Genomic DNA, 21,163 nt, shown 5'->3' on the forward strand with positions numbered 1-21,163 from the left:
GTTCGCCATTGTTAACGCTCAGCAGGCAATCTTGAATGCGTTAATCTTCCTCACCACTAGGGGTCACAGGGATGCATTGATGTGCCTCCTAACCCGCCAGTGGCTCGTGAGCGGCTTGTGGTTAAAACTTTTTGCAGCAGAAACAAGGGTTTTACAGTAGAGGTGTTTGACTCTTTGCACTGACAACTAACTCTGTTTTCATGTAATGTTTTGAATATGTGATCTTTGTAGCTATTTATCTTGACATTGGTTTTTCGCATTTAATGCTAACCAAACCTGATGCTTCATGCAGAAGGCATGGAGCACATTTTCCTTGATATTTAATAAGGTATATTACTTAATTTGGACAGTGTCCAGCTGACACCTAGATCTAGAGAGGTTTGTACACATTTTGAATATTTTGAGAGGTAGCAAAGTCAAGACATGGCTGTATACCTGCATCTGTTGCGGCATGTTTGCCAGTTGTGCTTTTCTAAATTTTAGTTCGCATCTCGCATATAAATCTATTCCAGCAATAGGTAATATTTGTTTTGCTCATGCATTTATTTATACAGACCTTCCCAGTTAGTATGTCAATACGTAATATTTGTTTTGCTCATGCATTTATTTATACAGACCTTCCCAGTTACTATGTCAGAGTAAGATGGCACAAGTGATATTTCTTTGACGGACAGTTAAGTATAGTGTAGTGTAGTGTGGTATAAATGCCATCTTATTTAGGGGATGAGTGCAGTGTCTGTTGAGGCCCTTTACGCTCATCGGGTGCTTAACACAGTTGCATTGCACAGTATGCATGGAATTGTGAAAGCATGCCTTAATATAATGCTTTAAAATTTAATTTAATATACAGTCCTTTTTAAAGTTGCTACAGCATAGTCGCAGGCATGCAGAACTACCATTATAGATAAAGGCCTTGCTGTTAGTGAAATGTGTTTATTCATTCTCTAGAAGTAGATTCTACACCTATTTAACTTGGCGTGAAAATGATAGTATGCCCCGGCTCCCAAGCCTTTTTGTTTTCAAAATCCCTTGAAGAATTTGAGGTACAGTCAGTCAATGGCTTTTATCACGGTGTTTTGTTTGGCAAGATTCTACCATGCCAGAGAATTTTGTGCAGTATTGGATGCCAAGAGTATAATTTCAGCTTCATACATTTGCCAATTTTTCTTTTCATTTTGATGTCAGATTAGCTGGGATTAGCAAGTACCCGTTCTTGCCAACATCATTTGGTGATGTTGACCATCCCAGTTTCAAAATCGACATGTGCATATGAGCAGGCAAATTTATATTCTAAATTAGTTAAGTATTCCCTGGCAAGTAAGACAGCTTAATAGAAATGTCTTTATGCGTCAGATTGGGGAAATTATTTATTTTTCTGCTGAATGAGTTCAAAGCTACACCAGAGAGGCAAGGAGTTGGTGCTATGTGGACAATTAATGCCCGACTGTGCCCACAATCTAAGTTCCTGCCTGTTGCTTACATTTTTCCCCGCAAATAACATTTTTGTTGAAAAATTGTTATGTCTGTCTTTTCCTCTGAGTTGACTTCTGTCCTGTATACGTGTACCGTATATCTGAGCTTCGTCCCCATTAGTATTGTTTCAGACCTAGACAGCATTTTAATGTTTGGAGCGTGTCACCATATGCATGCCAACCACTCAGAGAAAGAGAAGCGGTAGTTATCCTAGTGCTACAACATCCATAAAGAGGGTCATAGTTCTGATCTTGATTTAACACACCCTGCACCTCACAAAACCACAAAGCGACGGACAGGTACTAATATGATTCCTCCTTACCCTACAGATAAGGAAGCGGCTGTGAGTATTCCTTTAATGCATCACTCCTGTTGGGCTTGGTCTATAATTAGGCAAAGAAGACTTTGGTAGGTGAAGACATGTTCTTTCATATTAGGGCCACTAAAATTGTGTAATTTTGTTTCTACAGTAGAGTCTGTATTATTAAGGACTTAAAGCATAAGTCATCATCTGCTGTCTAGTCTTCAAATTTCAGCAAAAACTAAGTGTAGGTTAACCAGATTAAAGATCTATCCAAACATGTAAGTTAGTGCTCTCAGTAAGTAGTTTCCTGCCTATCTCATAGCTTGTAATTACATACATTAAACCCGTGTATGTATATTTTATCTATATTTTACCAGCCTTCCACGCTAGTGATATTTGGTATTTCTGGGTGTCGATAATATTCCTAATAGATAATATCTCTCCTATGCTGGGTAGAAGAGGTAGCTAGATTAATGTGAAGTTGTGGCATCTGAGACTCACTGCTCTCTGATGTCAGGATGCCATGGTTACCTATGGTTCCATGGTCTCATGGTTGTATTCTGTACTGTGTTTCCTAGGTGTTAGAATGTATTAGTTCAAATGCATGGAGCGGTTATCCACACTGGCTGTGGCTTGGGTGGGTCTTCCTTTCCTTGGAATAAACCTGAACTCCTTCATCACATCTTTGTGTACCGAGTCATTCTTTCAGCTGCATGAGGATTTTACAGAAGTGGCAAAAACAAAATATAAAATATAAGTACTTAATTGTGTCCATGTCAATACATAAAGTATCGGACTTATATACGTCTACCTACTTACCAGACCGTTTACACTGGTTTCTTTGACAAGTATGCCATCTTTTCTTTCCAGATAGAAACTGAGAGCACTTGCTCACTCAATATCAAATTTCATGCAGTGGTCCAATTACTGAAACATAAGTGTCTGCCTACAAGGTGGACATTTTGTGACTCGGTCCAGTGTTCTCTATTCTTAACTATGTTTGTTGATAAAGTAGACGTTGTACGTCCCTAGCGAAAGTGATTAATTTCTCAGTGTTTTCAAGTAAGATTTTACATCTGATGCTAAAGATACAATATTCTTTTTATTTTCTGAATATTCGTGTAGTGCATCGTAGTGAAACCCTAACATTGAACTGGCAACATTGTGCCAACTGGTCTTTGTCTTGTAAATAACTGGTAGTGGCCATTCGAGGGGCCCTTACAGTGAGTACACAGAAAAGGCCTCTTTGACTTCTAGTGGCATGTCTCTATTGTAACTCTGAAGCTCCAAAGACAAAAAAGGCACACCTTTAATGGAAAAATGTGTCCACTAAGATTTGTGTTATGCTCTGCACAACGTGTATTTATTTTTACACTAATCTAATAAGCAGAGAGGATTTTAAGAATGGCGCTGCAAGAGAAACCCACTCAGCGCAAGCATTCCACTCTTTTATCCGTTCCCCACTACGATGCAGAAGATGCGACAGGTATCCCCAGACTTGGATTGCGGGCTCACTGCGACTCAGGCATCCAGCTAAAACTCACTGAGGAGGCCTAACTGGGCTGAAAGTTGCTGGAAGTTCAGGTTAGACTGTTAGTCTAGGAGCAAGACCACGGCTGATTTGCTTATGGCTGATCTCTGTCTGGAATGGCATAGTGGGTGAAAAGGATGGACTGGCATGCAGCCTTATTTTTCTCAAGGGTCAACAGTCCTGTAAAGTGATTTTCAAACCTTATCATAGCTGACAGCAGTGGGTTTCTTCTATAGCCGATGCCATTATAATATGCAGTGTATTTACCTAGGCAATATTCGGTCTAGTTAGCTAAACCGAAGTACCTTCATCGACGGGAAAATTCTGTTTGTTTTTTCTTCAGGAACTCCTTGGTTGTGCATGTGTATTCCTCCTCCCATTCACTGCCCCGTGTGCTGCTTCCCCCTCCCATTCACTGCCCCGTGTGCTGCTTCCCCCTCCCATTCACTGCCCCGTGTGCTGCTTCCCCTTCCCATTCACTGTCCCGTGCGCTGCTTCCTCCTCCCATTCACTGCCCCGTGTGCTGCTTCCTCCTCCCATTCACTGCCCCGTGTGCTGCTTCCCCCTCCCATTCACTGCCCCGTGTGCTGCTTCCCCCTCCCATTCACTGCCCCGTGTGCTGCTTCCTCCTCCCATTCACTGCCCCGTGTGCTGCTTCCTCCTCCCATTCACTGCCCCGTGTGCTGCTTCCTCCTCCCATTCACTGCCCCGTGTGCTGCTTCCCCTTCCCATTCACTGTCCCGTGCGCTGCTTCCCCCTCCCATTCACTGCCCCGTGTGCTGCTTCCTCCTCCCATTCACTGCCCCGTGTGCTGCTTCCCCCTCCCATTCACTGCCCCGTGTGCTGCTTCCCCCTCCCATTCACTGCCCCGTGTGCTGCTTCCCCTTCCCATTCACTGTCCCGTGCGCTGCTTCCCCCTCCCATTCACTGCCCCGTGTGCTGCTTCCTCCTCCCATTCACTGCCCCGTGTGCTGCTTCCCCTTCCCATTCACTGTCCCGTGCGCTGCTTCCCCCTCCCATTCACTGCCCCGTGTGCTGCTTCCTCCTCCCATTCACTGCCCCGTGCGCTGCTTCCCCCTCCCATTCACTGCCCCGTGTGCTGCTTCCCCCTCCCATTCACTGCCCCGTGTGCTGCTCCCCCCTCATATACTCCTCTCCCCCCTAATACACTCCTCTCCCCCCTCAAACACTCCCCTCCTCCCTGCACTCTCCATGATGCTACCCACCCTTCCCAGCATGTCCCTAAAAGCACAACAGGTACATGTTTCCATGTTTAACTAAAGAGTACATTTTATAATGTTGGTTTTCCTTTATCTCTTGCTTTCCGCATGTTGCATCAAAACCCTGGCTATGACACACAAAGGTAGTGTTTATAGTGCCGAGGGAGAGGCAGGCCCCTGCAATCACGTAGGTTGTGTTTCAGATAGAATAATTATACAAATATTTTTTTCTCTCTGAAGCCCATAAATTTGATCTCGATTTAGCTCCACACACCCAATGCCTGGCGCATTTGTTCCTAGACGTATAGCAAGTAAATGGCAAACCATTTCCTATCAATACTGACACTTTCTCACAGCGGTTTTACTCTTTTACGTATCTGCAGCTAGTCCTATGTGTTATTGTTACGGTGCACCTTGTGGATTAAATAGGCTTTTTTAAATGTTCCTCGGAGTTTTCTGTGTTACATTTGAAAAATAACATTCACCATTTATACAGATTGAAAATATTGAATCATGGTTTATTTTTAAGATTCCGATAGGTGTTTGCTTATTCTCCAATATTTTTTTTTCTTTTACTTTTTTTAACACTTCATTACAAAGGCCACTAGTATAAGATTCCAGTACTGAAATGATCTGTACATGCTTAAATTTAGAATACTAAATCTGCATGTGATCTACAGTTTATATTCCAAATCTCAACTTGGACAACCAAACCTTAGCTCACTTGTTGCGCAACGAAGAAGACTAGCTGCTTGAAAACAAACCTATTCAATGTATAACACAGCTTATTCTAAAAGAATGTGTAATCACTTTGCTGTGAATGTTTATTATGCTTTTGTTTCCTGCTGATATTACTCTAGCCAAAACACAAACGTACGTCTTCCCCATACGAGGGAACAGTCTTTCATGCCTGCATAAGGTGATCACGAAAAGCAAGTATATCCCACTGCAGGAGTGCTGCAAAAGCATCCCTTTTTGGTTTGCTACCAGAGTGTTAAAAGGATGAATATTTGTGAAGTCACTTTGAAAGTTAATGTAATAGCCCACATTGCTTACACTTGCTTGATATGTGTAGGAAAGCCCATTTTTGCATGGTATTCCCCCTCCCCTTCACACAGATTTTTACCTTGACTGTGTTTACTAGTTGTAGAACTCTGTGCACTTTCCACTGCTAATCAGTGGTAAAGTCCTCCTTTCAAAATGATCAAACTGGTGTACTCCATGGTATCTGTATTTTACATACAAGTCTCTTGTATGTGGTACAAAATGTACCCAGGGACTGTAAGTTAAATGACACTAGTGTACGGTAGCACCTTTAGTGCCACCCACTTCACTGACCGGGTAAAGCATGGCTTCAGGCCTACCAGTGTTAACCTAACTGTAGCAGTGGAAAAACTGCATTTCTAGCTTTTAGGTTAAACACTTTTAACAGGTCAAAACCTTTCGTTTAAACATTGGGTTACCCCCTATGAAAGTCTTGTCGTCCACAGGCAGGGTAAATGATATATAAACGTAACACATGTAATAATTAAATGTTAACATGTCCTTACATTGACAAGCACCCAAAAGCAAAGTTTCACCCTGGTAGGCCTAGCTGTCCTGTGTAGAATACCAGAGTACAGATTAAAAATCCGAATCCTTTATATCAGTAATAGGACTAGCTAGAAAAATAATGAAACAACTATTTTTAATAGTAATTCAAATTCAATCCAATCCAATTTTAATAATTAGTAAGAGAAAGTAATCTTTTCCCTGCTTGAAGTTCCTGGTTGTTAAATTTGCATTTGCTCTTCCACTTCTGCTACCCAGTAATCAGCATTTAAATAGCTGTGGAAATTGTGTGAAATGCTTCCCAGGACCAACTAGGCTGACCTGAATGGGCAGAGGTGACTCATCTGAACCTCCCATAATAAGTAGGTTGGGGGCTGAGAGAGTCTTTTTTAACATGACCATTCCAAATTCTGCTTGAATGTCAAATCCAGCTTAACAGATCTGTTAGGTTTTACACATAACGCCGGGGGTGCAGTTGAAAGTAGGGGAAATAGGATGCCAAAAGAATTCCTGTATAACCACTGTCAGGATGCTGGAAATCCCTACTTTCGTTCTTCCAGACTTCTGTCTCTGGGTTTATTGTAGGTGCAGTGGATGTTTAAACTGAATTTTAGTGCTAGATGTGGGAGTACACTGGGGTTACCATAGTACCCTCCCACAAACACCCCAGAGCTCAGTTTTGCTGTGGCCGAAGGCCTTCACCATCTTGAAACTTCCCAGAGTGGGTAGGGTTAACCCCTGAAAATTGTACCCCAATTGTTAGGAAATGCCTAGGAGTCATTCTCCTACACTAGCTTGTGCAGGCCCCTTCGGAACACTGCTGACCTGAGGAAGAACAGTGGACTGGACCTGCTGTGTGAGACCTGAGAGGAACCCTGAAGTACTTTACCTGCTCCCTCTTGTACCCAGGAAAATCGTGGACTCCAAGGATCACAATGCCGACCTCCTGTTCAAACTATAGAGATGCAGCAAGCTGCACGAGGCCTTTCCTGCAACTGTCTACCTGAACTTTTATTGCTTTGGATTTTGACTTTATAACTGTTCTGGCAATTTGGCATTGCATAAATACGTTACACATTGCACTAAATTAAGCCTGTCATCTTTGTGCCGTAGCTAACATGGTATTGATCTGTGCTTTATTTAGTGATTTTAAGAGTTCACCCTGACAAGGGTTGTGAGCCACAGAACCTGTCGCCATTGCCAGGTAGCTCTTGAGGCCCACAAGAGGTAAAGTTCCAGACTGTAGACTGCATGGCTATTGTTTCAGTAACCCAGAACTTCATTGCTTAGGCTACTGAGAGAAGAGCCATTACTCTGTCTGAAACCTCAGATTTCAGAGACCTCTCTCAAATTACACGTGCCACAGCATTTGTCTTCAAATCCATGTCTCCCAATGATGCCTCCATACTCATAAAAAATGTTTTAAAAAAGGATTAAATAGAATAATAGCTTGGATGGGCAAATCCATGATCTGTACTTACTTCCAACAAATGACTGTTATTCCCCGCATGGATAGATGAAAGGCTCAATCTTCCACCAGTCCCTTGATTCCCTTGACTGTTCACGTTTGTCATAGCTCAACCTTGAAAGTGCTGGTTTGCTGGACTTCCTCACCCATACCTAACGGTGCTATTGCTATCACAAAAGGGGTTCTGTTTTTTATGTACAATATTAGGGACAGCATAGTCTGACCTTCAAAACTTTGTGCAGCCTCTTCGGTTTCTATGCTCGATTTCGTTGAAAAGTTTACACTGGTACTTAAATAGGGCATTATTGTTCCGATCTGTAAAGGATGGTAATTTATGACATCTGTTGTACCATTTTATATGGCTTTAGCGAAGGAAAAAATATCTTGCAGAGTTCTATATAGTGGTCATAGGCTTGGATCTTGCTGGCAGAGATGTAGATCTTTGCAGCATGTACCGAGAAAGCAGTATCATCAGTAGTGAAGGTGCCAGTTGTGCATTGGAGTTGGGGTGTGCATGCATCTTTGAATAGCAGGTACTCTTCTTGACATAAGGTGGAAACTGAGCCCAACCTAGAACCCAGCACATACACAAACAGTTGCATGGGATGGCAGAAGATTAAGTTCGCAAAAATCCTTTCATCCAAGGAATCTAAGCTACCTCCAATCTCGGCAGATAAGTCTTCAGCATCATCAGGGAGGTCTTCAACTTCTCAGCTACCGAAAACATCATCACTCCTTCCCAAGAACTGTGCAATGTTCTGGCAGACTTCTACCACAACAAGATCACCATCTACAAACACTTCCATCCCTCCATTGCCGCTATCTTCAGCCTTCTCGCACCCACAGACGCAAACTCTGACCTTCTGATCACCGCTAGGAACCAGCTCTCGGCACACAGAGCATCACAACTATAATACAGTCCATCTACTTCGTGGCACCCACAGATCACTGTCCCCACCATATGTTCCACGTCGGAAGCAGGACCATCAGCATCAACAAATGGATTGTGTCCTTTCTCACTGGAAGAACCCAGAGAATCTGACTACCAACATTGACTTTGGAACCCAAGAACATCTGTGGCGTCCTCAAGGTTCGTCCTGCAGCCCTACACTGATAAACGTTTACATGCCTCCCCATCCCCCTAGCCACATGATCAGAACCCACGGACTGAACATCATACCCTACGCAGACAACATCCAGCTCCTCCTCTCTGTATCAGTAAACCCATCCACCATGAAGGGCAGCATCTGTCTGTGCATGACCAGCGTTCCCAACTGGATGCAATTCAACTGCCTCAAACTCAACAAAGACAAAAAAGAAGTTCCGATCTTCGGGAACACCTCCCTGTGGAATAACTCCTGGTGGCCTGCTGAACTAGGACCCTCTCCAACTCCAACAGACCACGCCCAAAACCTTGTCATCATCCTGAACAGCAAGCTCACCATAAAAAGCTGAATCACCTCAGTCTCCTCTGCCTGCTTCTTCACTCTTAGGATGCTCCGAAAGATATTTAAATGGGACCCTTTCAACACCAGATGTACTGTCATTCAAACCCTTGTCACCAGCTGCTTGGATTACGGCAGCGCACTCTAAGTAGGAATTACCAAACACCTCCTTAAGAGACTGCAGTCCATACAGAACTTGGCGGCCAGGCACATAGTTGACCTCCCCAAAGGGACCTATATCACCCCACACCTCAAGAAATACTACTGGCTCCCTGTTCACCAGAGATGCCAATTCAAGATGATGCACAACCAAGGACCAGTGTGCCTCAACCAGATGCGCTCCTAGAGTCAAATTTCGGGATGGCTAAGAATTTATTTGGGGGCGGGGGGGTCTGATTCTTCAAGCAAAAGGCAGAGTGGAGCTGCACGGGCCCTAAGAAGAAGTGAAAACCATCAAAGCCTCATTAACAAGCAAAAGGTCTTTAAAAGACCTGTGAAGTACTTGGGTGCGACTTTGTGTGCGCCCGGGAAGCTGTCTCATCCCGGGCTGCCACACACGACAGGGGATGGGGGCTTGAAGCCCTTTGAGTCCAATGGGCGTTGCGCGCATGGCCTCAAGCACCGCCTGAGCTTCCACCAACCCTCTATAAGTAAAAAGTGTACAATTTAAATTAGCTTACCTAGGAAATTCCTCATTTCTTTTAAAATGTTTTCAGTTGGAGTAATTTATACCATCAATTATATATGTATATGTGAAAGAGACACGTGGTTTATAAGAAGTCAAAATTACATTTAAAAGTTCTTTACTCATTTATATGAATGACACTATTTGTATATCTTATATGAATGACACTATTTGTATATCTTGATTTAATGTAGTGATCAATATATTTGAGTAGGATGATGGAGCGCTAATTAAAACGTAATGTGATCCCAAATCCCCCTTGTTTTTGTATTGTATCCTGACATCCACTTGTTGATCTTAGAAATATAAATAAAAACATTAGTGCTTAACTTCATGAAGCGATCGCTCCATTCCTTGTTTGTGTTTCATTATTGCATGATATGTGATGTGTGTCTTTGTCCTGTATTATGTGGCTTTTTGCTGCATGATGTTATATGTTAACATTTAAATAGCCGTGGAGTTTCCATGTACCATCCGAATTGTATTAGTATGAACAGTCCTAGATGAGCGTGCAGGACATTTTAAATAATCTGTTGATTAATGTGAGTGCGTACACCTGTGCTGTGAGATTGTGGATTAAATGCACATACTAGGATATTGACGCCCAGAATTTCCCCAGTCTTTAATGATGGCAGAGTTCTGTTGCGGTTTAACTTTTGTATTGCTTTGTACAACTCAAACTGAATGCATTGGGACAGAGAAATATGTACTAACTCCAGACGTCATTACTGTTTCCAAAATGATGCTGATAAAGTATGTTTATTTTTATAGGTACAGAACCCGTACAAACAAAGAAAGTGAGAAAGGTGCCTCCAGGTTTGCCTTCTTCTGTAAGTACTGAGTGTTTTCATACGTTTAATTGAAGTGGGTGGGTTGCACCAGAGCTGTTGTAAGGCATGGGCAAAGAGGGCCTCCGGCTTTAAAGGGCCACCTTTGGAAGGTGATTTCTATCGATATCACCTCTGTCTATTTCTCAAGCTTAACCTCTCTCCTTCTTCAGTGCAATCTAAAGGAATGTTGTGGCCCCGGGAGAGGTTTTGTTTTAGTCAGTTTCTGAAACTGTAAAATAGTTCAATATTGTTTGGCATTCTGCCAGCTCAAATTAGCACGAAATGGGTGATGCATTTGCAAATCGTTCCGAAATGGGCCCCCAAAAACCTATTGCCCAGGGCCCCAAAAATCGTTCAAATATATCGCATCGTAACAGCCCGCTTTTTCTTGCTGTGCCAGACCAGAGGTGAGCAAACCACTGAAAGCTCGAACCAGAAGCCTGTCTCTGGCTCAGCGGGAGGTCTTCTTGAACCTTCGGGCCCAAAACCAGCCGAGCTGTTGTGTGGCTTCTGCCTGCCACACACGCGTCCTCTCAGGCTCCAAGAATTAAAGACGAACATTAAACAGTAGGTTTCAGATATTTGACCGTCTAGTGATTGAACTACACACTGTGAAGCAACAAAACCTGTGATCAGTTTCAGCTGCCCTGCTCGCAAATGTATAATCCTGCGCAAATATTTAATTGTACTATGCACCTTTTTCTTCATTAACAAATAGAGCAACTTTAAATATGTGATTTCAGAATGTGTGCTGTGGTTTAATGGACTTGCTCTAGCTAAAATATTAATGAAGGCCACCTTCAGCTAATACATGGCAAATAACGTGCCTCTTAGTCCTCAGGGTGTTTCGAAGTTCACATAAAAAACTACAAAAAACAAACCCCTCACCGTGTAGTTATATAAGCTATTGTCCTAAAGTGAAACACTTCCACGTGTTGAATAAATACACTTTTTGAATTTTGACGAGCCTTTGCCATATTTGTGCTTGGTGCATGATTTACATCCTAAATATTTGCAAGGCTCCGGTCGTGCATGGGCTCTTGGAGCCAGAGCCGACTCTTGACTCAGCGCCCCATTCTAATTTGCTGGCTCCTCAACCTCTATGACAAACTGGATGAACAGGAGCACCGTATACATGGGCAACCGTCGCGCGCGACGCACGAGGGCTCGCGCCGTGGCCTACCTGTGCACACTCTGGAAGGACAGGAGCACTATACATGGGCTGCAGGGCACGCGCCGTGGCCTACCGGTGCCACGATGGATAGATGGATGGACAGGAGCACCGTACATGGGCTACTGTCGCGCGCGACGCACGAGGGCTCGCGCCGTGGCCTTCCTGTGCACACGCTGGATGGACAGGAGGCACTGTGCATGGGCTGCTCTCGCGTGCGACGCACGAGGGCTCGCGCCGTGGGTTCCCGGGGCCAGATTGGATGAACAGGAGCGCTGGACAGGGGCTGCCCTCACGTGCGACGCGGGAGGGCTCGCGCCGTGGCCTCCACGTGGCAGGCTGGATGGCCACGAGACCTGCACAGGGGCTACCCTCGAACGACGCTGCACTCCAGAGCAGCGATGTGTGGCTCACTCAGATGTTCTGGTTCTGCCCCCCTGTCCCCGTCATCCGAACGCCCTCTTGGGAAGACGGGCAGGCCAGGGGCTGTCAAAGAAGATCTCGCTTACAGGTCTTTTGATGTTTAATTAGTCATTATGTTGCCGAACAGGAGGACAGACAGAGATTAATAGCCGGGAATCTGAGAAATTTACATTTGTAATAATCCCAGCGGAGCTGCAGACATTAAGATTCGGAGGACACGTACGGCTCAGCTTGCCTCTGTAGGGCTGAGGTTATTAATATGCATAAATCACCAAGTCAGATGTTCATTGTGAAGCCCTGGCGGATTTCAAAGCCTTCATTAAGCCTTCCCCAACTTCAGCCCGGCATCAGGAAGGCTTTCAGGCAACTAGTTTGTTGATCCCTCTTCGCTTGAAAATTTATCCTTTGAGAATAAAGGGCTTTGATGAAAAAGGTTGGATGGGTTTTGGAGGAAAAAAATCATTAATGGCTGTGATAATCTAATGCTATAGGGGTGTTTGGGGGTATTAAACGTGCTTTATTCTTTAAAGGAAGAAAATTGTTTATAAACGAAACTGCGTTTAAAATCCACGTGAAGTGAAATATCCCAGTAAGTGAAAGATAGCGAGGCGGAGAACAAACAGGGGAGGGGGGAGGGGGCGGGGGGCGGAGAAGTGTTCTGCTGGCTTGCAGGATGCGTCCCTTTGTTGTGTAAATGGAGGGAAGGCTTTTATTTGGCAGCACTTACCACAGTGGCGCAGGTGCGCTCGGATGAGTCAGACTCCAGGCGCAGTGGTCTGAATCAGACTATCCTGCGCGGGCGGCGCGCGCGCAGACAAGGGGCCACGCGGGCATGCTCTTTTCAGACTGCCTCGCGGCCTGCCTGTGTTTTGATGTTCACTGAAAGCTGCACTCGGGGCCGACGCTGAAATCCTTTTTTTCGCCATGTTTTCATCGCCGTGTGTGTGCGTGTTTTTCCCCCCAGCCTCGGGCAGCTGTGCTCGGAACCTGCAGCCTACCTGGGAGACGACGGGCTTGCAGCTGCAGGCGCGGCGCGAGGCCTCTGCTTGCATAAGCACCGGGGTCCCAGCGGAGGCCCCGAATTGCTTCATAAACACAACCAGCTCACCGATTCCCGCGGCCGGGAATATGTTTGCGAGTGGCTAAAAATAGGCTTGCAATTTGCATTTTAACAGTTGTACGCCATGAAAGGATGGTGCATTCTGCGAAATTGGCACAAGCATTAAATGCAATAAGCAGGAATATGTGACAGGACACGTTTCATCTCAAGGAACACGAGGCGCACAGGCTAACCGCAGTCTTTTTCGGCCTTGGCCCGGTACTTAACATATAACGAAGATTGTTATCCTTTTTAATGCAATTGCTTAACTTGTGTTTTGTCTATACCTTTTATGTGTTAATTACCCATCTCCATGGATGTGGATAACATATGTGCAGCAGGTCATCCTCTGTCACACACATGCTGCTGCTCTGCTGGCGGCAGGACAACAGTGTGTCATATTGATTCCTGCATTGCGGAATTGTAAATGTATTCCAAGTATTCAAGGCGTCGATAATGCGGATCATTGTAAAAGAGCAACCCTGTTCATATATTTTCTTGATTTTAGATTGGTTAGCAGGATTAGTTTGAATGAGATAAGCGTTTTATAATGCTGAATAATAGACGGCCGTACATGTCCATAATTCAAGTCTTTCCCCAATGCACTCCGCACATCATGGGTACTTCTCCTTACTTCCTCACGCAAATGTTTTTAGGCGTTCTCCCACCCATACAACAGTTTCTTAGCAGTTGCCTTAGCCATTATTGTGGAGTCATCCAGATGGAATTAAAAAAAAAATTCTTATGGAACTTATTGAGAAGACTTAGTAATCACCTATCATTTGTACAGCGCTTGTATCCAAAGTAGTTTACATTACATTGAATTGAAAACTGTAACTTGCTGAATTGAGTTTGCTGAAATTCGAACATGCAGATCGTACCCAGATAGCAACATGTGCTGAAGTTGTTCTCTGGGCCATCTAAGATTTCGCTGTCCTGCCAACAAGGTATTCCTTTGAAAGGATAGGTGGTACTTGATAAGCATAGCCATGCTGCCCCCAAGGAGGGCTACTATTCCGCCTCGCCTGCACAATATGAGACCCAGATAACGGAAAAGGAGAAGGAGAACAAGTCTTTATCCATCGCCCTAGGAAAGTGAACCTACCTACACAAAGAACAAACCAGGGACAGAGTCCCGGCTGGAAAAAGAAAGGGGTCCTACTATCCTTGTTGGTGCTGAAGAAAGCCACCGACCCTCTGGGCGCAAGTGGGCTGAAACATGTAGACCTAATTTTTTTTAAATCGTACGATGTGGGAACACTTTACACATCCCTATACACCTCTACTGTTTTTAACTTTACCCCCTTCTAGGTACTATCAAATTACACTACTACAAATTACACACTACCAATCAAGTAAACCCCAGGGGTGAGTTGTTTTGGCCCCCAGAATTAGGGACTACACCTATTCCTGGAAGGGTGGTCAAAAGCCTGGGGTTGAAGATTGATGCAGAACTTACTATGGCTCCCCAAGTCTTGGCAGTGGTAGGGTCTTGCACGGGGGTGCTTAGGCAACTCCGGAAGTTAGTACCCATTTTATCGGCCCCCACATTGCAATCCATAGTGTCCGCCACAGTCATCTCGAGATTGGACTATGGCAATGCTTTGTATCTTGGCCTCCTGCAGATGCTTTTAGGGAAACTGCAGGTGGTACAGAACGACGCTGCCAGGCTGATTTACTCCCTTCCGAGGAATTTGCATGCTACCCCCTTACTTCGAAAGCTGCATTGGCTGCCCGTCAAACACAGAGTGCAGTTTAAATGTCTTTGTATGGCCCATAAAGCCATTTATGGCAGAGCCCCGGAATACATCAAAGAGCGCTTGAGGAAGTACACCCCAGGTAGAGCCTTGCGCTCGGGCAAAGCCTCCAACTAGACTCAACCCAGATTTAAGCTAAAATTCAAAGGGGGCAGGGCTTTGTCCGTACTTCTCCCGCAAATCTGGAATGAGTTACCAGCTAGCCCGAAGGAAGACTCGCAACTACTGTCTTTTAGGAAGAGTTTGAAGACCTACCTGTTTAAAAAGATAACATCCACGCCCTAATCGGGGTTGGAGGGTGCAGAGGTTCGGGAGGCAGTAGGTTATGTACCTGTTCTGGTGCGAGCGCTTAGAGACCAGTGGTGATTTGCGCTATACAAAAACATGTTAACATAACATAACACTTACTGTAGGTAATTTGAGATCTTTTATCTTGTTGTGGATCCCACTTAATCTCCTCGAAGAAAGATATTACCTCCTAGTGGACGCAAAGACCTGATGATGACGCTATCAACCACCAGTACGTCAGTAGCGAAAATATGCAGCTGACCAAAAGTAGTTGTTGAGGGTCCCACAGATTTCCCCTCTGGGATCCTCCCAGATATTTTGATAATTTTTGATCTAGACCAAATAGCCGTTCGCTGGACAAGATCAATTGCTTTAGAGGCTGGACTTTCCTACTGAAACTTTAAAATAACTTGCTTGAATTCAGAAAAGGTCTGAACAAACTCATCTTCTGATCAGACTATGGTCCTGGCCTTCAGTAGGTGTACTGAAGATCATACCTTAAATATATGTAGTGGGTAGGTGCCACCTAAGAGAGGTTTTTAAAGTTTTGGACAGACTATAAAGACTTTTACATTCTGTTACCACACCGAGTCTAATTATAACCTGCTTGCTCTGGACAGCTTATCAAACTTTACCACCTTTATTTCTCCTTGAACACTTACATGTTTTGATGTTTTAGTGTCTAGAGTTCAGGAGCCCATGAACTAATCATACCACATGGCTAGTGGTTCTGATAAATGTGGCTCTTCTTCCGGTTCCTCGGTGTTTCTATAAGCCTCATCTTGCAGACTAAAGACTATGTATAGCGTGTGCATGGTATGAGCGTTAACTAGATTTCATTTCAGTGTATCACATCAAACCACCCTCCTGGTTAAGCTTCATCATGTGTAATTTGGTGGGTCTGCTCTTCGTGATAATTTAACAAATAGATGTACTCCTTTTGTATCCGTCAAATATAGCCAATAAGGTACAGCAGTAAAGGTTCGATTTAGCAGCAAGTACGAAGTACCAATGTCATAACCCATTCTTTAGCTTGTTCCCAGTAAACTACTACCTTATGTGCCAATAGATCTGGAAAGTTTAATACACCATTTCATTTGTCAATTTTTTACCTAGTTCTTCAATTTTTTATTTGAAGTATATCTATCTCCTTTAACCACGCAAAAGATCATGCTGGGTACCAACAATGCAGGCATCTGCAAACTTACTGGGATTTGGTGTCTAAGAGACACTGAACTGCTAGATTCTGTAGGTGAGCATCCCACCCTGTTGGGATGTGGCTGCTGTTAGCATGACTTGTGGAACAGGGTCGATGAACGGCTGTGCTTTTAACAGCGTTTGGTGTTTTCCCCCACTGCAGAGAGTGATGTGTGGCTATCTACCAACACTAGATCATCCAATTGACCCTGTGACTGAGTCCAATGTTGTGCTGAACATTCTTGTAGAGGATGCACAATCAGTCTCACCTGAAGCACTACGGCGATGTATGATCCCATCATTCCCAAAAGACACATGAAAGTTTTGACTGTCAAGTATTAATTGGCCTGCAGGCTAGTGTATTGCGGATCGTCGTTCTGGGGTTGGGCTGGATCTGGATTTGTTCCATGGGTGGCAAGGCGTCATCTGAGTTGTTGATTGTCAGTCGGATGGAACTTTTGTGGACGATCGCAAGACCACCTCCTGTGCGGTCTTTTCTCAGGATCTTGTATCCGTCAGGGATGGCGGGTCCGATGTCCGGTGCAGAGCTGGCGTCGGTCTTGGTCTCTGTGAGGAAGGCGACATCGGGCGTGTGGGTGTTGAGGAGGTCCCAGATTTCTACGACGTGTCTGTGCAGGAAGTGTACTTTGAGGAGAAGGCAGTTTAGTGGTTTGTGTGCGCTGGTGTCCGGTGGGCTGGAGGCTACTTCTTGGGTTTGGAGGTGGGTGAAGGTGCAGCAGCAGCAGTGTCGGCATGAGATTGGGCCTTGAGTGTTGCTCGGCGTCGAGAGCTGGCAGTTGTTTCATCTGGGGTGGAGTGTGTGGAGAGTGCTGGGGTCGTAGCGGCGGAGGTTCAGGGGACCAGGGTCCCTGGCACAGGTTGTGTCTGGGCGCAGGCAGGCTTGTCTCTGGCGTGCCAGCGGCGCACCTGCAACGTGCGGCCGCCACTAAGTAGGGGTCAGGGGGAGGGCGGTCTGCTGGAAGGCAGGAGTGGGAATGACACGTTGGGGGAGGGGCCATGGGGTCAGCAGTGGCTGGGAGCGCAGAAGGAGGGAAGGCAGGGCAAGAGGAAAATAGGGAGAATATGGTAAAAGATAAAGAAAGCAAACAGGCCAAGAGAAAAGAGGCACAACAGCGGAAAGAGGCAGAGAAAACAGAGGCACAAGAGAAAGAGGCAAAACCGAGAGAAAAAAGGCAGACATGAATGTGAATGCACCGCATGGGCGCTAGTGAACAAACAAACAAATATTTGCAATGCAGTAGGCCTCGCATTTGCAAGAGTTTAAGCCATTGCATTGCCAATAGCTCAAACTCTCATAAATGCGAGACCTATTGCATTGCAAATGCTTGTTCTACCACCCCTGTGGTTTGTGTCCTGGTCTGCACTGGCTATAGCTACTACACCTCGCATATTGCCTTTCCAAAAAATAATTTTCACAAGTGTCCGCAAACCCAGGTTCGGGGCTGTGAACCCACGTTGATGGCCAGATAAATATTCAGCTTCTCAAATGCACTCCCAGCTTGGGAAAGAAAGGGTCTGTGAGAGTAGAGTGACCAGGCTTTTTGGATTTGCAGAGGCAGTCTGGCTTATCATCACCTGTTCAAGCAATTCCACTAAATTTAGAAAATATTCCAGTCTTGAAGAGAGGGAAGAGTGACCAAAGAATGAGACGAGTTTTCATTTGTTGCAGTGCAGGACTAGCAGCCTATAGTTAAATGTTATATCATTTCCATGGATAATTATGTGTTTAGAAGTTGTATTTAATTTCCCTTCCCACATTGTCTCTGCTGGTGATTCTTTTGTTCAGAAATGATCAAGATATAAGGATCATTGTAATACTGTGCTACAGCATCAGCCTTAGTTGCCCCTGTACATAATATACCTACTGATATAGATGTGATCTGTTCCTCGTACCAAGCCTTTGCCAGTGAACTTGCTAAAACTGTCTGCTGTCCAGTTTTAACACAGTGTGCCCCTTTTGGCAACGGCACACTCTCCCAACAAAAAAACAAATATTCTAGAGTTTCAAGAGCTAGTCGTATGAGCAGGTTGGCAATAAGGAAGATGAAGCATATTTTTTCTGTTACTCTTACACCTTGTATCTATCAATCATATGAGGGAGAAAGAATCTCTGATCCATTCAGTTTACTTTGTTTTGTATCAATTAATCACAGGGAAAGGATCACTTGTCCTGCATAACCAGGGTATGCAGGAAACACGTTTTTCCTGCATACCCTGGTTATTAAGACTTGTAAAGAGCATCATAAAATCACCAAAATTAGACAGTTCAGTCTCCGAGGCATGTTTGTCAGTGCAGTGTGTTTAGCTAAAGAAAACATGAAAGCAATATGTAAACGTAGATATGTATACAGTGTGTCACTTATACTGTCCTTCCATTGCATGTGCAAATTCTGTGCATAAACCCCCAGTGCAAATTCTGTTTAAGCCCCCACCTGCCTTTTGGAAAAATATTGAACTTGCATTTGCATCTTTTTACCCTCAAAGTGCATCCTTTTGCAATTATTGTCCTTTTTTGCCCATGAACAGGAATTAGGTAGTCATCCATGACATTTGGAATGACACTACTCCCCATATCATTAGAACACCAATGCTTACTCATTCAGATCCTTGCTTGACTGGCAAGTATGATCTGTCACTCACAGAAAAGCAACTATACCTTAACTTAATTGCACAACAAACATTTTTTTTAATTACTTAAAAAAAATCCATGTTCATATTATTTCTTTCTTAAATGAAGAATATTGTATTCAAATACCACTTCCTTCTCGGTTTTCTTTGATCTGACTTAATGGTGGAAGATGGACTTGTTATCAGTTCATTAAAATATACATAGAGTGGGCTTTGGTTGCATCATAAGCAGTATTACTCTCTCACTTCATTTTATTAGATGTATACCTTTCTGCCCCCTATAGAGTGTTTGCATTTGAATATATGAGGGACTGTTTTACATCTCAAAAGTAGACTGTATCAGTACATGTTTAATTCTTTATCTCATAGTTTAATTGCATATAGAAAACATAAAACTCTGTAAAATAAATAAATCGTTAGTTTTCAGTGCAGCGGGACTTTTTCTTAAAACTTAGTCAGGATTCAAAGTGCAACCCAGACCTTTTAGATTTGCTAGTTTCTGTTTGAGGCCAAACTAGCGTGATGGGACATGATTCATTTATAGTCAGTAACTGAATACATTCTATTACTATATAGTTGTTTACACCACCATCACTTGCTGGGAAATTAATGTTTGACTCCTTTGTGCTTGTATCGACTGCACATTAAGCCGGAATTAGAAAACCTGCGCACCTTTTGATTATTTTAGGATTCTAGCTGTTGGTAGGAAAGAACAAAATGTAGCTGAGTAAAACAGTTCCATGTTCCTTTCCGAAGAGCCTTCTGCAGTTATGAGGGGATTTTCTGTGGATTAAATAGTTGAAGTATTGGGGCTTTTAAGGGTAAAAACGTCCCGTTGCAGTAATCGTCCTAATAAAGCAATTGCAAAGCAAATGGAAATTCCAAGTAACATGAATTGTTTATTTTTGTGTATTACTGTGGATAACTGTGTGGTACACCATTGTTGCTTCTTAATTTGTGTTTTATCATCATTCAGTTGCTACTCACGTTAAATTGATTTCACTCTGACTTGATATTTGTTGAATATGGTAATTGCCATAATCAAATACTATTTTCACAGAAACAATGAAACATTACATCTGAGAATCACAGCCTTGCAACGTACAATTGGCCCGCCCTGATGCCCGCATCAAGGTTTTTGTTTTTTTGTGCAAATCTGAAGTTTCTGGTAACCACCCAAAGTATCAGTGGTAGTTGCTACCACAAGTCTCACTACTTTCTTATGTGAAGACCTGACACACTAGTATATCGTTTCACTACCTCTGCTCGACTTTCACCAGTCGTCATACTATCTAATGGACTGTTTCAGAAAATCGCTTTACCTGAATCATCCATCTAGGGAAGTAGATGGTGTTGAAAATATATCACCACGCCCCAGATTGTGGTGTAGCTTTGTGTGTGTATGTGTGTGCTTGCGTATGCGTGTGTGTATAAACATTTTAAATAACCGACAATGAGAAGAGTATATTCTCTGCCTAGGTTTCGTCCAGTCTGACCTATGTGGTAAGCCAGCAAGTTTTGCCAGCCGCTGACTGCTCAGACCTTGAGGTGGTGATTCTCCCTAGTGAAACAACTGTAAGTTACTATACCATCTGAAAACCGAACCCTTATCATGTTAATGCAGTACTTGGTTCATGTACTCAATATTGCCAGTAGATGGTGATAAAAGAATGGCAATAAAGTTGTATACAACAATTGTTTTGAAGGTTTAGCCTCTTGCTCATGCTTTTTTAGGTTTTGCCTGGCGAAAAGATGCGCTCTGCGCATCTTTTTCGCGCAGGCGAAAACCTGATGAGAACTGTAGTGGGGTTTGGGTCGGCCCTCGTCATTTATTGGCTGGCTCCATAAATGGAGCCTAGCCATTGGACGAGGGGCCTGTCCGTCAATGCCGGACCAGATTCGGGGGCGTTCCCGCGATTCTTTGGCTTTTGCCGACGTCACGCGACGTCAGCCGAAAGCCGGGAACGCCCCCGAATCTGTTCCGGCATTGAGCCGGCACCCGCCTTCCTGCTTGTTGTGCATCAAGCACTAGCTTGTTCAGTACTTCTCCAGCCTTCCATGGCGTGATTATC

The 21,163-nt window shown here is 44.1% G+C and overlaps 1 protein-coding gene across 19 annotated transcripts in view; it reads left to right on the top strand.

Annotated features, from left to right (window-relative positions):
- TCF12 (transcription factor 12) overlaps window positions 1-21,163 on the top strand; it is a 797,238-nt gene that overhangs the window by 542,397 nt on the left and 233,678 nt on the right. For 10 of the 19 annotated variants that reach the window (XM_078684898.1, XM_078684903.1, XM_078684899.1 and 7 more), the window contains exon 8: window positions 10,449-10,507. In XM_078684898.1, coding sequence (XP_078541024.1) covers window positions 10,449-10,507 — 59 coding nt within the window. Of the gene's footprint in view, window positions 1-10,448; window positions 10,508-20,570; window positions 20,667-21,163 lie in introns of all 19 variants that reach the window. The other 9 variants (XM_078684888.1, XM_078684896.1, XM_078684889.1 and 6 more) reach the window with 1 other exon arrangement.

Source organism: Lissotriton helveticus, chromosome 3_2, assembly GCF_964261635.1.
Source record: "Lissotriton helveticus chromosome 3_2, aLisHel1.1, whole genome shotgun sequence".
NCBI lineage: Eukaryota > Metazoa > Chordata > Amphibia > Caudata > Salamandridae > Lissotriton > Lissotriton helveticus.